We start from the raw sequence: 17,110 nt of genomic DNA on the forward strand, positions 1-17,110 counted from the left end.
TTTCCTGGAACCCTTTTGGATTTCCCACTTTCAAAATTTCTGGATCCACCCCTACATGTCATAGATTTAGATATGCTATTGTTAATATAGGGTAGAGCTTCAACACTTTGACAAACAAACGTATCCCTTATTTCATGAATTTCTCGCTTTCTCATAAATTCATCTCTCTCATCGGTCGTTAACAGCATTGTTACTTTAGAATATTTCACCTATAATACGATACAGCATCAATACACATGAAAAATCAAATTTGGGGAAGACTAATTAATCGGAATACTATCAAATGAAATTTTATTTCGTTACCAACATAGAGTAAATAGGATTACACTCTATGACAATTTACATATACACAATTTTGGTTAATTCATAACTGTGAAGATAAGACAAATAACCGGATGTTGTATGTTGCCTCTTCGTTCCGTAAAAATGAATTCTACATTGGAACTTTCCACATATCTAAGTCTATCTCTGGCATGGAGTCACATCGGACTCTTGGGTTTCTGAAATTCAATACAGAAATCTATCATTTCGTTTTTAAAAAAAACTCATGTTATGATCACATTGTATTGTATTTATCGGATATTTTGAATGAGAAGGAAAAACACGAACAATCGTAACACTCATGTACCTTGAACTCTGACCTTGATGATACTGAGTATGAATCCTGTTCGATCGAAATTTAAGATTCATTGACAAATCAATATCCACACGGTTTTCCTCATAATATGTATTTTTCAACCATTCTATTTATTATGCTTTATAAAGCAGTTATTTACCTTACTCCCTGTGTTTCTAAGACTGGTTTTATCTGTATAACTTACCTTTCGCTTGGTAGCATAAATGCGTGTTTCTGGATGAAGGGGAAATCTAAGTTTTTACACATGATCAGTGATAATTTGGTCTTCTTTATTTCATCTACTTGGACTGTAAAAGATTAAAATGTGTCAGAAAATTTTAAGTCTTTTGGTTTTTTTTATTCTGGAATAAACATGTATGATAATGTTATATATTATACACAAACAGCCGAAAGTGGTATCCGTAATAATCATACGGTTATCAAATTAATCGAGCATATAATGATCATCGAATATGTTAATAGCATGCCGATTATTCATATATAATGTATGATAATCGGGCAATGTATAAAATCATATGTGGCACATTTGGCTGTGTATATGCTATCAAACACATGTGTATGTGTGTGGGGTTATTACATAGACAAAAAGGCGAACTATTTGAGAGTGGTTTTGTTTTATTACTAATGAATATATTTATGAAAGTATCTGGTTTCACGTTTTTTTGTATTAATCCAATTTTCTTTTTCTTCCGCTACTTGTTTTTAACATAGGAAAGGAAACTGTCTATATCTATGAATGCGCAATATGAGAATAGTGTACATTAAAAGGACCGTTTATCTTTTTAAATAGCAATCGACAGCTCTTTTGAGCACATAAAGCAAATATACATGCGCATTTTATCTATAACTGAAGAACAGCAAACATTTAAACTGGAAATTTGCTATGGTTTTTCATTTTACTGACAACAGCGAAAAAAATGGTACGTACCGGTTCTTCATCACTTAAAAAGGCCCCTCCCATCCGTTCCCCAAGACTTAAACGTAAAAGTAAGGATCACCCACTGTATCTGTCAATTATGATTATATAATACCTGGTGAGAAACCAGTTATAGGATGTCCATTTTCATACCAGAACCTGTCTCCTCTCTTCAGGTTGGCGAATTGTGTTGCTATGATACAGGAAAATGTTGGTCCAATCGGACTTCCGGGTAGTGGTGTTTCTGATAGGCCACCAGTAAACAGGTCAATGTCATCACAGTGGCTAATGTCAGGTAAAACAAAATATTTAAATAGAAACTCGCATTTTGGAAAATATAAAATAAAATCATAAATGAAACGAACATTGTATTTAAATCAAACAAAATAGAAAGAAATCAAGTCATTAATATGAAGCTTATTCAAAGGGAGCAAAAGTAAGAATAGTGACACCAAATTACGACTAAACTTAAAAATATATCAGAATATATAAGAATGATTTGGTACATTAATTGTCGAGCTGGAAAAATAGAACTGGACGGTTTTCTCCCATGTTTGTTCAACTTGATATCATTATATTAGTTCAACCACATTGACGTAAGCTAACTTTAAAAAAAACCGGCTCCTCCAGTATAACTATCTAATAATTGGTTATTGTAGCATATTTGATGATGGTCACCAGTCCTTGTCATTCCATTGATAAAATTACAATAGTAAAGGGTGAAAAAACTAATCAGAGGCCAATAACATCTGTAGATTATCTAGAGTGTAATATACGTAAACTTAATTATAGTAATATCGTAAACTAAGTATCATATTTTGAGTTGAATAAACATGTATGTAACATGAAATGGATAAGGCGTGAAATCTGAGTTCAATAGCTCTGGTGACAAGCAGTAGTTGACTATCAACGTCACCCAAAATAAGGAAAACATGCGATTGACGTGCCTAATTAAGGAATTGTAACCTGAAGGAAGTAAGTTCAAATCTATAAATAGTTGATGCAGTTCTTACAGAATGTGGTTAATTCATTATTTGAAAACATAGTTTATGATGCATTCTGAAAGGTGAAAGGTTTCAAAATATTTCTATGCAAAAAATCTTTCTGAAACTCTAGTTTTCTGTTGTGTATGAAGTAGAATTGGAGTGAATTAAACAATTTGTAGGTCTAACTGTAGATTGGTTGACACTCAGAATACCCCCAGGATACATAACGATGTGGCGTAAAATGTTATATCGGACACTCCAAGTGCATCTCCGTCGGCAAAGGTCGTTAACCCCACCGGTACACCCAGTCAGTACTCTCTGTTCTTGATAGAGTCATATTTGGCGTAAGATTTAACTCTACATACGCCATGCTTTCTTTTAGTTTCAGTTAATTATTATTGTCTTTTTCTGTTAATTCGTTATCTTTGAAATCTTGAATGTGGCACTGCTTTTTCGCCTTATCATTGACATCGTTTAAAAATATACAATCAATATAGATACAATATAACAATCTATCGGGTATGGATAAGTTCCTTACTTATAGACCGTTGACATAAGGTAAACAACATCCGGTGTGTGGTCAACTAGCCCTCCTGGGCCAGAATAGAAATAATGGGCTGGAGGCAATCCACACAATTTTCTCCATTCGTTATACGGGGGAATACCCTGCTCACGAGCTCTTTGGATATTTAAAGAAACAAGGTCAAAACTTCTGCCACTTTCATCCATAAATAGAAAATCACGCACGCCTCGTTCAACAAATCTGTCATCCTTCATCTGTGGGAAAGTTGTCAACCATCTTGCAAAGTCATTCAAAGCCTGGCCCATATTTTGCAGAATGAACTTTGGCTTATCAAATGTTTCAGAAATACTGGCGTCTCTTCTAGAAGCAAAGTTTCTATCAACCATGGCTTGGATATCAGGAATTCTGGTATGAGGAAATCTCATAGCAGCACCGGAGAAACCCATCATAATGTCAGTTTTAGTGTGTGGATCATAAACATCGTCACAACCTTGCGCTTTGGAATATAAGCCATACCTATTATAGAAGTTCATGTATAATAAATTAGTTAAATTATCACTATGAAAGCTTGCAATAAAAACCAGAAAGAATGCAAAGTGTTATTTTGTTTGCATGTTTTATTGTGTCCTTTGAAGATAATTCCATCATTTAAGAATAATTACGTCATGTTTACATGATTTGTGACGAACGAACGGACCGACATCTTTATCGCTACATAGTACAAGGTGGAAAATATGCCAGAAGATTATAATAAATTCGTCGGCAAAGGAATATTTAAATATGACATATCTTATAATGTACATGCATGATTTAATTTCCAGAACACTGCGGAAGGCCGAAATTATACAACTACAATAAAATTGATCGACATGACAACGACGACTTCTATTAAGGGCAATATTTTTTATAGTCTGTTTTACTGGACCGCCGACCTTATTTTAGCCAAAAAAAGTCTTTTTATTTTTGTAAATTCCGCCGGCTCCTGGGATATTTGCGAGAAAATCCCATTCTAAAAATAAAAGAAAATAGTTCGCAAGTTTTCATAGGACGAGTAAAAAGAAGCGACCAATCAGCGATCGTTTTTATTTAGTAAGCTATCGGAAGCTCTCGGAATTTATCATTAGTTAATGAAAAATACTGAAGGTCAATGGCCGACCACAACAACCATGCGTTCGAGGGTCGGCCTACGATTATTTCAAACTTGTTATTATAGGGGAATCTTTCTCTATCCGTCAACGAAATAATTGATGAGATTGTCGATGAGAAAGCTGCGGTTGTCATAACAAAGGTGTCCTGCCATGATCCCACGAACATTTTTATTATGCAAACAGCTTCACAAGGATTAATATATTTAACTCCCTGATTATGGAATAAATGCTTATTAACCAAACAACATTCTCGTTCACTGCCCAACACACCAGCGGGCAATATTAGCTTTAAAGTCTAAATCTCAACATATCTGGTAATACAGTAAAAACGTTCTGCACATAGATTATTTACATTTTTCAAAGCAAGAATTCAACATCCCACCTCTGCAATTGATACTGATGTAACCAACTATTTCAATACCAATTGCAAAATTCAAAATAATCATCTTATCTAGAAAATGCTCCTATCTAACGACCAAGAGATAAGATTATCCTCTATGGATAAATTAATGGAATCACATTTATATACTGTACTGGGTAAACATCTTGCCTATAATTACCATTTTATCTGGCTTGGACAGCTGCTGATTACTGGTCATTACAATAAATGTACATGTCATTATTGTAAACAACACAGACCTTTTTAAATTTAACTATCAAATTACATAAACTAAAGATTGATGGACAACACTGCACATCTCAGCTGCAGCTTTTTATCAAGATCATCTCACCTACCAATAAAACCATTATCAAAACACATTATATCAATAAGATGCCGACATCCAGTCATACCTAGGATATAATACAGATGTGATTCTCCAATTAATAACCAAGCTTTTACTTTTCACATATTTAGAATATAGCAAAAAAAATAATAAAAATGAAAAACAATTTTATTTTTATTTTCTCCATCGACTCGCCAAGATTTTGATTTTGATTTTTATTTGCTCCCCTCGACCCAATCTTTTTGAAAAAAAATCCCGTAAAACAGATTATAAAAAAAGTTGGCCTAATGATAAAATTCAAGACTGTCTACATAAATAAGTGTACTAATTTCATAAAAATCTGCTACAAAGAAAAAGAAAGTTAGTTTACTTTGTCATGTATTCGTGGTTGAGAATGGTTGGTAGCAGTTCGTTATATACTAAATGTTGTTCTACGGCGTTTATTATCTTTCTAGCTTCCTGGAAGACCGTCTCGTCGTCCCACTGGGGGTTGAGGAGGGACAGGGTAGTAGCCAGTCGGTTGTGTTCTCGGACAAATATGGTGTGCATGACGGTAAGACCTGGTACGTGGTTTACTCTAAAGTCACCTGAAATAGTAGGTAATGTTTTAGGTAAGTAATACGCGGGGTTATTCAAGCAAAGTATCGGAAATATTTAAATTTAACTAACAAGTGGTCGAATATCGCAACAGATGGACGTTGACAGGCATTGGAAAACACGAAAACGATTAAACACATGCATAGTAGAAAAGTTATTCCGACATATACCGATAGAGCTGGAGCATATAACGGCAAGTTAGTATGTTTCTACAACTTCCGGACATACATGTAACATGTAACCCACAGGTCTTTTTAAAAATATTTTTTAGATACATATGTGGTATAAGTTTAGTTATAACAGGAAGATAATACTGATGATTCGGAATGTTTCAATAGACGACACGTTACCATAGTAGCTTTAACGAGACTAACCTGAGTCCATACAATAGTCATGTGCAGTTTCTTTAATACAGTGATCCTTACTGGTAGCTGGTAGAAGTCCAAGGACGGTTATATTCATCAAACCTTAGAATAAATAAAATTATACTATAATTACATAATCTTACCCAGATGTTCAATATCAATCCTTAGATTATTTTGAATTAACATATGTAACCACAGTTTAGCAACAAATATTATTTCAGGCCGTAATGTAATGAGACCTACTTTGGGCTGACCAGTACTATGTTATCTTTTTTGAAGTTTTATCATTGTATTTTTCTATATATTAAATGATACCTTTAAAGTAATTTAACAGTTAAATTCGTGTCTTGAACTTCAAAAATCTAAGTATATATGACAGATTAGTGGGTCACCTCCAAATCCAGCACGTAGTCTGTGTTGCTCTTCTAAATCTGTTCCATAAATCTGTGAGCTGTCAAGGTAAGCAGAGGCCTGGTTAAGGGGAGATCGGATACCTGTTAAATACAAAAATGTCATTTAGGGCGGCTTAATATGAGATACGTGTTTTATACACGAATGTCCTTACAAGGAGAAAAAATTCTTGAGACATACCTCACATCAGAAGTGGTACCTTAGAGATAAACTTCCATTTGGATCCATCACTCATGAAACTGGCCTATCCTTAAAATGATCAACTTTAATTATAGTGACTAAAACACGATGTTTGTGTTTTTTTTTTGTTTTTTGTTTTTTGTTTTTTAATTATTTTTTTGTCTGTATAGCTTACCCATATCACAATCTTTCTTCAGTCCTGGGGTAGCTCTAACAAATGTCATACAGGATTCCTTGAACCTTTCATCGTTTGGTGGAATCGAGATTGGTAGACAAGCTTCCCTAAAAAATCAAGCCAAAAGGTAAGACGACAATGGATACAAACTATAGAGACCGAGATATTCTTCCATTATCCAGCTTAATTGTGGATCCTTTAACTGTGCCCAAACGATGGTTAAAAATCTAACCTACTTGAAATATATTTACGGCACACGCTACGATGTGTCAATTTCCAATATGACAAATGAACTCCCATTATAGATGTTCTTCCTCTTCCACCGATAGAAGATGGCCATCAACGTACCGCATGACGGGTATCTGGCAACAAGCAGGAACTGCTCACAATTCAGTGGAGTACCAGGGTTCTCGGCGGTTTATGGTTAAGTCCGTGCTTTCTGTGTGTACTTTTTATTATTCTGTTGTGGGAGCTTCTTTTTTCAAACAACCAAAGTCTTATTGTCAGTATAAATCTTAATGTAGCACTTTCCTAAGCAATGATCACTTAGTTGTTCAGACCGTCCATGTAAAAATCAGGCATATCCTATGATATGGGTGGCACAGGGTAAATTGTATCTCACTAAATTGTTTGTTCCAATGTAATGTATATATATCATGTATGTCAAATAGTATAAAGTTAGTTTTAAATCGACAATGGAAGGCTCGGCAAGTTTTTTTTTTAAGTTCCCTAACAAAGCAACCACATTTTGCTCAAATTAAAGTCCCCGTGCAGGTCCGGGTGTTTAAAAGAATAGGCCTGCAGCAGCGCTAAGCTTGTCGTAAAAGGCGACTAAATAGTGCTCAGAAACCTAGCCGGGGGTTAGGCGCTCTGCCCACAGAGCAACTGGGATGTGTGCCCCAGGTGGTGGAATGGGGTACCCCTGGCATGTTACATGCTGGGGTTGTCAGGCTATAATACGGAAAACCTGACCGCAAACCGTAGTGGTGCACCGTGTTGGGAAAGATGCCACGTTCCTCGCACGTTAAAGAACCCTGCTGTGGTATTCGATAGGAGTAGGAACCTTTGCGCTCCGCCACAGGAGGCTAAATTGCCCGACCTTACCCATCCCTTCTCTTTCCAGTGGCAATCAAAATTTGTCGACCCTATTATCCTTGTGACCCATCCTTTTTTTTTCATTTCATGTTCATTTTATCATCCATTTCATGTTCATTGTCTGAATATAGCTGAAATATTGCTGCTCGGACGTTAAACCCCAACAAACAAACAAACAAACAAACTCAAATTAAAGAGTTATCTCCCCTTTTTCGATGATAAATGCTTTCTATGCAACTTATTTCTTTTTAATTGTTGTAGTAAATCAAAAACAACCCTAAACTTTGAAAAAGGATGCATTTGTGATATGAAATGGGTGAAAAAAAATGAAAACAAAATTCATCACGTGCCACCCACTTCCTGGTTTTTGCACGGACGCCCCTTTAAGATTTCAGAATGATTCTATCCCTTTCAAGTGTTCAGTTTTTTTGTTGTTTTTTTTTTTGTTTGTTTGTTTGTTTGTTTGTTTGGGTTTTTATTTTGTCTTTTTTCACCTTTTCTCAGGATGTTTGATGTATAAAAATATTTTTGTTGGAAAATGAGTTATAGAATTTGCATTACTATCAAAAGATCATATATATATATATGTAAAATGTTTTTGTGATGTTTTAAAACTTATGTTTGTTAGAATATACAGGTAGTATTACCTCTGTGCAGTTATATGAGGTGGAGTGTCGCAACACATGATATCAGCTCCTTCATATCCTACAAAAAAACCAAAAAGACCAGACAGTTATATGAGGTGGAGTGTCGTAACAACGTGCTATCAGCTCATTCATAGACTTAAAAAGGCAAAAAGACCAGACAGTTATATTTACAAATACATCGACTGAACAAGGAAAAAAACAGGCGTTCGTGTGCGTTTTATACATGGGACCAAAATCACAGACCTTGAAAAAAGGCGTGTCAAAATCAATGAAAGTTAGCATGAATGTATTTTTTACGCGTGACCAAGATTTCTTAAGTGACATCGTTCTGCTGTACGTTAAAAGAGAAATAACTGCTAATTCTATACCATCACAGTATGTTGTCTGTGGCAACTGAGATCGAGTATTATACTAAGAAAATATCAAATCAAGACATTCTTCATTGACTCAGTAATCCAGTAATGTTGTCCAAACTTACCAGTTATCATTGGAGTTGAGATGACGTCGTGTTCAATAAACTGTCCGAACTGCATGACAGCCACAGAAAGGTGGTCACTGAACTGAGGACAACAGTCGGACTTGTGCATTACGTTACTAACTACTCGAGCACTGGGTAGGTATCCACCGACCTTTGACCTCATTCTCGGGGAGTCGATTCCTGACAAATTATAAGTAGCATATGTTACTAAAAACGAAGTTTTATATTTCAAAACCACAAGTGACATGTGCAAGAAGAATAAAAATATACAATGATTTTTTTTTTTTTTTTTTTTAACAAAATAAAAAACTACATATATATTTAACACTAATCTTATTTACAATCATTCTGGATGTGGCAATCCACTGAGATAATATATCAAAGGTAATGTAAATTGAAGCTAAATCAACCATCTTGTTAAAATCCATTACACAGTACTGTCACTAGATACTGTGAACGTAATACTTTTCGTGGTGTACTGATTTTCGCTATTTTCGCGATTGACAAAAACAGCGAAAAATAATACCCGTGAAATTAATTGATTTTCAAAACTCCATGTACATAACGCTATCGCGAAATTTGATACCCGCGATTATGTTCACTAGACAGAATCTTCAAAAATAAGAAACCACGAAATTTAATACGTTTAAAGCAATATTGGTGAATATATATACCATCATCGTATGAGTTATCCATCATTCGTCTTTGTCGTGTGAGGGCCGCCCCGAGGGAGGGGTCAGCTAAGTTATTACAAGACCCATCAGCGGTTCTGTATCGAGTGAAGGGGTTACAAGTAAAGTCATGAAATGGACATGACTCGGCGACCTGTTCCCGCCATTCTTGTACAATAAAAGGGTTCATTTGAACCTCAGCAAGGGTCCATCCTGTCCTGTATAATATTGATATAACGAAAATCAGTCAATTTCACATACCAACAGATTATATCCATGAAATAGCGTGATATCTATCTAAAATAAATTTTATTTGCCCCATGATTTGTAGAAACGTGACAAAGCATCCTTTATTTAATTCAATGCATTTTTTTTTAAATTATCGTTAAGCAACTATGCTCATCATTACAATATTGCAACAAACAACAGTACATATGTCAGCATTCTAACGACGTAACAGTAGATAGTACACATCAGAGATTCAGTTCTGAGTGGACAAGAAACTTAAATGAATTACGCATCTCCTTAACATTTTCTTTGTTTAATAACTGTACTAATTTGAAAGAATGTGGTCTCTCAAGAAATACCAACTCTCTTTCCATTTCAAGTCGTTCCTCAGGCTATAATAAAATTCTTGTTGAGAAACATAACAAAAGAACGATAATACGAATCAGCAATGCAAAGAGTATAATGTGCAGTAGTAAGTCAGACTTACAATTCGATCAGTTTCTTGGTAGCTTTAACAGTTACCCAAGCCTTGTCAGATAAGATCCTCACTTTCTTTTCATCTTTTGTGTACAAGAATCGTCCAAGATGCCAGAAATATGACCTGGTTCCTTTTGGAGCATCAATGCCTAAAGTGTGAACAATAAAATTTTAAAATACATATTCCGTCACAAAATGATACAAAGAATAATGTGCTTTATTTTTTTCGCGGAAATTTGATCAATTCCACTGGAAGCGTAAACAAAAACTTAAAAAAATAAGAAGACTAAGACTTCCCCTTTTTCACATGTTTCATGTGGGAAAATAAAAACAATGTGAAACTGTCTGAAACAAGAAAAAAATCATAGAAGATTACCATATAGACCAACTATTGCTACAATATATACATTCACTTAGATTTCATGAAATTTTCTTTAAATAGACATATACCTTGCTCAGCCATCAACTTATCCAACGCCTTTTGTTGTGCCAATTCTGCATTTGCCTCGGCTAAAGCTCGGACAACATATTGCCTTATTATAGGCTGGGATATCTGTCGCCTTTCCCTGCCAGCTCGAGATACGGACAGACATACGCATGCCAGTAGGATGCACGACAATGCTTTCACACCCGGCCCCATCATGTCGCTGGAAGGTAATTAATGAAATTTATTGATGAACCACTTTCTTATGTACACATGTACCAGACTAAAAGAACCCATAGTGTTTTTTTTTAAGAACAGAAGCACTATATTCATGGATCTATTAGAACAACTAAACTCAAATTTTATCTAAGACAAAGATCAAAATAACCTAACCTACATAATAATCACCTATACGAGTAATTCTAGAACCAATCAAATAAAAACCCGATCCGCAGTGACCCCGGTTTCTTAACAGCTTTTGAATTTGACCGAAAACCGATAGCACTGAGAGATCGGGTTTTGATTTGATTGTTCTAGAACATGAAATGTCCGAGCGAGATTTTCTGTACTTGTTTGGCATTAAAATGTTAAACAAATCTTAAGTCCCTTCGTTCGTTTGAAGATTATTTTTCATGTAGGATTCTAGCTTAAACTTTTCACCTTGTTTTTTTTCTCTCTAGAAATAGTAATCGCTTTAAATTGGAAATTTTCGGTACACGTTTACAATTACCCATGATATTTATAAATGAATTCCCATTAACAACGCATCCTCATTCATTCAATGATTCAAAGGTCTTTACGTAATAAAATAAAAATCAACACACGAAACACAGATGCCCCCCCAAACATTCTGTGCATCGTTTGTCCCTCATACACCAACCAGAAATAAAGCGTGAAACTTCACAAAATATTTTTGCCTTTACGTGCATTCAAATGAAAATGTCTGCTTGTTTTCAGAAGCTTATTTACAGTTTGTTGTCAAAGTGTCAAGTTGTTCGTTGGAAAGGGAAGTCAGGATTCATGCAGTAGTCAAAAGGATAATGAATAGATAAGAAAAATAAACACGCACAACAAAGAACATTAAATAACTTGGTTAACAAGTGCAAAGAAACAAATGTAAATGAACAACCTGGTCTCTACTGGGTGCATGGACCAAGTGCATCGGTAGGGTATGTGAAGTAGAGTCGCAAAGGTAAAACGCTTTTTTGAAAAGCTTCCTTGTGTATTTATTTAAACAGAACATGTAAAATACTTATATTGTAATATTCTTAAACATAAAACGAGCCTTGACCATGCAAAAATGGTTTTCTTTTCAATCCTAACGCATATACCATTCCTAAGATAAGATGTACCGCTAGACTAAACAGAATTTATCCATTTATTCTGGAAAGTCTTAAAGAAAACTTAACTTGTCATGAAAGGACCTTTGCAAGTTCAATAAGTAGGATTAAAACTAGTCCATCTGATTATAAACGTGTCTTAATCAAACGCATTTTGCACAATCGATACATTTTCTAATTTATTTGGTATAAAGCCATTATTTTATACTTCTTTTTTGGACATATATACTTTTCTTTGACTTTATAGAAGTAAACGGTTATTTACGACAATAGTTTTATCTTAAACACGAACATGGAAACGACCCAATGTTTACATCTGGTATCATATCTATCCGACGCGTAAGCTTTTCCATTTTTTTCTGTTGAGTTTACGGTAGGGAAAATAAGGAATAAAGAAAAAAATCCATTCAAGCTAATATCAATATATTTGATATTTTGTAAGCGGATTACCCCATATTTGTTTTTCGGTTGGTGTTACAGCACGCAATATCGGCCACACAGTCGTATCATTCAAGAATTAGATTCTCGTCAGTAAAAAACTCATTTTGGTGTGAGTAATAGGATACTTGGAACCTTTAAGCGTACTAGGTAGTTTGTGTTTGAGTCGGGCGGATTGTATGACGTTTCCATATCCGTTCTTTCAAACACGATGGATGGGAGATACGGCATATATAAAGACGTGAAGTATTTTGTTCACACTTATATTTCCAATGATAATCACTACAGTAAGCAGCTTCACTTGAGGCAAATTTTGAGTTGAGGGTAAATTCCATTGATGTTCTTGCGTTTTGTAGTGCCTTGCAAGTTGGTTCGGCGGGTTCTTGTTCAATAATTATCAAACTATAATGATAGATTTATCATTCTTGCTATTATTTTAGTAACATGTTAGTGAAAAAAAAACGTACATAGTATCTTTTAAACATGATACCTTTTATGATATGACTTTCTCACTATATATATTCTAGCAAGTACAAGTGCACAATTTCTTTACAATGTTAATTCAAGCTTTGATAAATACATTATATATTTATCTGTGCTCGTCTGTTAGCCTTCACAGCAGTACAGAATACTTAAACAAATATTTTTGAAGACTTTTAATGTTTAAACATTAGCAGTAGTGTTGCTTGAGTTTAGCGTTGCCCATTGGTTATTGCAGGATTACTTTTAAGCTAATTTGGTGAAGGTACTTATCGGAAAATAAAATACCTAAACGTTAATAATGGGACAACTTAGATATATTAAAATAAGAAAAAGGAACCAAAGTCCATCTACATACACAATATAGCTAAAAAATACAATTACATATAAGAACAGAAAAAAAGGACATCATATAAAAACTGAAACATTAGTACCGAATTTGCAATATATAGATTTTGTATGATTCGTATTATTTGTTACTAATAACCACTGGGTCGATGCCACTGCTGGTGGATCTAAGTTCCCTGAGGGTATTCAGCAACCAAGTGGTCAGACTTGTCTGACTCAAAATTAAATCAGATTTAATTTATCATATTTATCGAAATTTGTAGTATTACAAATTTCAAAATAAATAAAACACGGAGTGTACACATGACAGAACCTCTTGGTGATGGATTTGGGCGTCATATTTCGATAGTTTTGGGTTTGAGTATTTTTTTTGTATCTACAATTAATTTTTGAATTTAGATCTTCTTATACATTTGATTCTAATGCTGCCGATGATATGTTACTCCTTAAAGCACGTGTACAGCCTATCGAAACTTGCATCAATATATATGATTGTTATATACTGTAACCTATAATAAAGAACACGAAAAAAAATTGTTTTCTTAAATTTCATTTTCACTTGTTTGGTTGTTAATCTGGTCAAATGTAACTCATTTTCACAACTTTTTTATTGCAATGTTTTTTTGTTTTTTTTTTCGGGAACGAATCTATTCTTAACACACGAAGCACTATTTTGCACATGCAGAATTACAAAATGTCTGCATAGGTTACTTAATTTGTCATACTACATTTCAATTATTACTAATCTTGTGTATAAAACTAAGCCAAAATATTCGACGTGGGCATGATTTTTCCGGAGAGTCCCCAGCAACAGTTAATACAATAAAAAATTTTATCTTGTAAGACACGACTGTCATATACAATACCAAATACCTGCGTCTCTACTTCCGCTTTTATGAAAATTAAATTTTATGACGACAAATAATTTGTAGGAGAAAACATTTAATTTAACAAAAGATGCATTTCAACTTATTGTACTTAGGTTTTCTGTCTGTAATTTCATTGTCGGTGACCGTGAAGGGATTTCTGTTCGACCAAATTGGTCAACACAACAATGTTAATGGCAGCAGTAGCACAGGGCATTGTGTTTCTTTGTCCGAGTTTGAAGCCACCAAAAATGCCCTTCAACGTGAAAATGACGATTTACGACACAAATTGCAGCAGAACCAAATTGATTTTGAGAAAGCGTTTAATGAGTTGACGTCACAAATCCAGAAACGCTTCCAGTATCAAAAACTAATTAACAATGCCTTAAATGCGACCGAAAATAGCGAAATAAAAAATGATTTCAGAGAGCTGGAAATGAACAATTCAATGTTGCAGCAAAATGTTAAAGATCTACATGGGTATTGTAGTGCTATGGATCACGATGTTATGTCTCTGAAGGAAACTGTCAAGCCACTGGTAGCTAAAATAAGTGCTTTGGGGGAAATTGAAGCCGTTAAGCAGCTTGAGACGCTTCACTCTGTCGTACAAAGGCTTCAAACGATCGAATCCAAAATTGAAACTGTCAATATGAATGAACAGGCCAGACGACACGACTTTTTGGCTTTACACAACGAAACTTCGGTTAATTCTAGAAATATGGCCACTTTACAAAAGACTGGTAAGTAACCATAAAATTACACAATTATTTTCATTTTCCTTCAAAAAGCTAATTTTTAAGAATATCGCAAATATTACAAATGAAACACAAAGTTTTACATGTCCTATATTCCTGCTTTGTTAGCTTCGTTGACAATTGTAATTTCTTTATTTAACTTTCAAATTAACTGGAATGGAATATTTTTAAAAGAAAAGTACATTGACGTTGTTTCTTTACAGTGACTCTCACGGCATGTGACACTGGGCATAACTATCCTATCGACGCGGTCATCAAGTTTACGACCATCAAGTATCGGGATGGTCTAGAAAACATAACAGTTTCAAACTTTATAAAAAGTGGAAAGTTCATGTTTGAGTCGGCTGGATTGTATTTTGTTGACGTGACGTTACTATCTTATACGTCTAGTGGCAGATATGCGTTATATAAGAATGGAAAGTACTTCACTCACTCATACATTTCTGGTGACGATAAATATCAATCTGCTTCGATGATAAATAGTTTAAAATTTCAAGTGAATGATACAATTTGGATACAATCGTTTAGAGCTGGGTTAAATGTGGATGCAGAGGGTTCTTGCATTACAATTATCAAACTCAAATAACAATGTGAGAAAAAAATATGTCATCTTATTTGTTTGTACTATTTTGCAATTTGTTTAAGGATTTTGTCATTATTTATGTTTCTACTAGCAAAACCTTTATGAAATGAATACATATGTTGCTTTGTAAATAATAATGTCACTCATATGGCTATACAGACTTACATTGCTTTCTGAAACTACGCAGACTTTTTGTATCGCGCTAGAACTCTAACAAATAGGCTTCTGGAACAGAGTTATGTTGCTACAAGATTGAAGTCATCACTACAGAAGTTTTATGGCCGTTATCATGAACTCGTGGATCGTTATGGTGTATCCATCAGCACCATGAAAACTGATTTATTCAACGGGTCATAGTTTTCCTTCCCTCGTTTGTCTCCCCCGGACTTGACTTTTTATGAGCAACTCGGCGGGTATTTCTAGAAAAGCAGAGGACGCTTACCCTACCCTACCGGTGCACTTGGTCCATGCTCCCAGTTTTTAGTGGAGTCCGAGTTACTTTGTATGTATGATTTTAGTTACTTTATGTTTTTTGTTGTGTATGTCTGTTTTCCATGTCTGGTTTTTGTCCCTGGATTACATTCTTTTGATTACCGCTATAACATTGGTTCCCTTGATTACTCTTTTGAAAGTTATTTTCACAAACCTTAAAACTTTTTATATAACAAACAAATCCTGTCCTTTTCTTGAATTTACTTTGTATATCATATTATGCAATGCCTTTGAAGACAATTTTTTCTTTCCGTCTATCTTATTTATCTGGCTTAGGTGCCGGATGGTACACATGTATATGGTTAATAAACAATATTAAACAATGGCAGTATTGTATATTCTATTCCTTTCTTAAAGTATTCCTATGCAATACTTAGGATATCTTTTTTTATGTCATGTACAAGTGAAGACTTTATTGTATAATATACTTGTAAACGTCTAAAATAGAGCCATCAAACGGGAGCGAAGATTCCTTTCATGCAAGTTGCTACAACATATACTATACAGATCGGCCATCTTTATATTGCCTAGTTGTAGATGGTAACTGGTAGTTTCCAAATTTGAATACAAGAAAACAAAAACGAAAAAAACCAAAGTGTTTTTAAAAATGGGGGATATTGAAGATATATCAAGACTATGTTAGGGAATATATAAACTGACACCGTAACAAGACAAACGCCAAAAGAAAAATACAATCACACAGAGAGAAAATCACGAAGAACATCAAAACGACAAGATCCTTCAGTTTATTATAAATTGATTGTCACGTACCTTAGTAAATAAATACCAATGTAATCGTTATGATATACTAGTATTTTATTTGCTTAGGAAATTTTGATCTTTGTAACATTATTCACTTCACTCACTTCGGTCGTTTTTATTTCGATTTCAGTGGATAAAAGCCATACACTGGAAATAATAAGTACATGTATATCAAAATAGAGATAAAAAATTGTAATTTTTCATGAAACTGGTTATGTCTTTCTTCCTTTTATAACAGATAGGTACAACTTTGTAAAGTTTATTTCTTTGTAAATACGTAATACGCAGTACAAAAGTTAATAACAACGAAAATGGTGAAATACATTTTCTTTCCTATTGTACTCAGTTTGTCCGGTCAAAGGA

General features: G+C 34.3%; 2 protein-coding genes across 5 annotated transcripts in view; one reads left to right on the top strand and one right to left on the bottom strand.

Annotated features, from left to right (window-relative positions):
* Positions 1–274: 274 nt before the first annotated feature.
* The window catches only part of LOC148620575 (peroxidase-like protein), a 31,935-nt gene continuing 15,099 nt past the window's right edge, over positions 275–17,110 (bottom strand). For all 4 annotated transcript variants that reach the window (XM_088574249.1, XM_088574248.1, XM_088574247.1 and 1 more), the window contains exons 2-14: positions 10,710–10,906; positions 10,270–10,408; positions 9,558–9,772; positions 8,884–9,063; positions 8,406–8,463; positions 6,664–6,770; positions 6,290–6,391; positions 5,907–5,999; positions 5,306–5,522; positions 3,078–3,578; positions 1,669–1,838; positions 822–924; positions 275–500 (exon numbers count right to left, since the gene is read on the bottom strand). In XM_088574249.1, the coding sequence (XP_088430375.1) occupies positions 434–500; positions 822–924; positions 1,669–1,838; positions 3,078–3,578; positions 5,306–5,522; positions 5,907–5,999; positions 6,290–6,391; positions 6,664–6,770; positions 8,406–8,463; positions 8,884–9,063; positions 9,558–9,772; positions 10,270–10,408; positions 10,710–10,902 (2,145 nt within the window). In that variant the 5' untranslated portion in view covers positions 10,903–10,906 and the 3' untranslated portion in view covers positions 275–433. The remainder of the gene's footprint in view (positions 501–821; positions 925–1,668; positions 1,839–3,077; positions 3,579–5,305; positions 5,523–5,906; positions 6,000–6,289; positions 6,392–6,663; positions 6,771–8,405; positions 8,464–8,883; positions 9,064–9,557; positions 9,773–10,269; positions 10,409–10,709; positions 10,907–17,110) is intronic.
* On the top strand, positions 14,152–16,307 carry LOC148620576 (uncharacterized). Its single transcript, XM_088574250.1, has 2 exons — positions 14,152–14,895; positions 15,114–16,307. The coding sequence occupies exons 1-2, from the start codon at positions 14,247–14,249 to the stop codon at positions 15,494–15,496; spliced, it is 1,032 nt and encodes a 343-aa protein (XP_088430376.1). The 5' UTR covers positions 14,152–14,246; the 3' UTR covers positions 15,497–16,307.

Source organism: Perna viridis, chromosome 3, assembly GCF_037379345.1.
Source record: "Perna viridis isolate PV_CMFRI_1.1 ecotype Kerala chromosome 3, ASM3737934v1, whole genome shotgun sequence".
Classification (NCBI taxonomy): domain Eukaryota; kingdom Metazoa; phylum Mollusca; class Bivalvia; order Mytilida; family Mytilidae; genus Perna; species Perna viridis.

Bases quoted from the DNA above. Each gene is read 5' to 3' on its own strand.
- LOC148620576 (XM_088574250.1), top strand. From the start codon at position 14,247: ATGCATTTCAACTTATTGTACTTAGGTTTTCTGTCTGTAATTTCATTG. The intron at 14,896-15,113 runs GTAAGTAACCAT...GTTTCTTTACAG, and splicing joins GGCCACTTTACAAAAGACTG to TGACTCTCACGGCATGTGAC.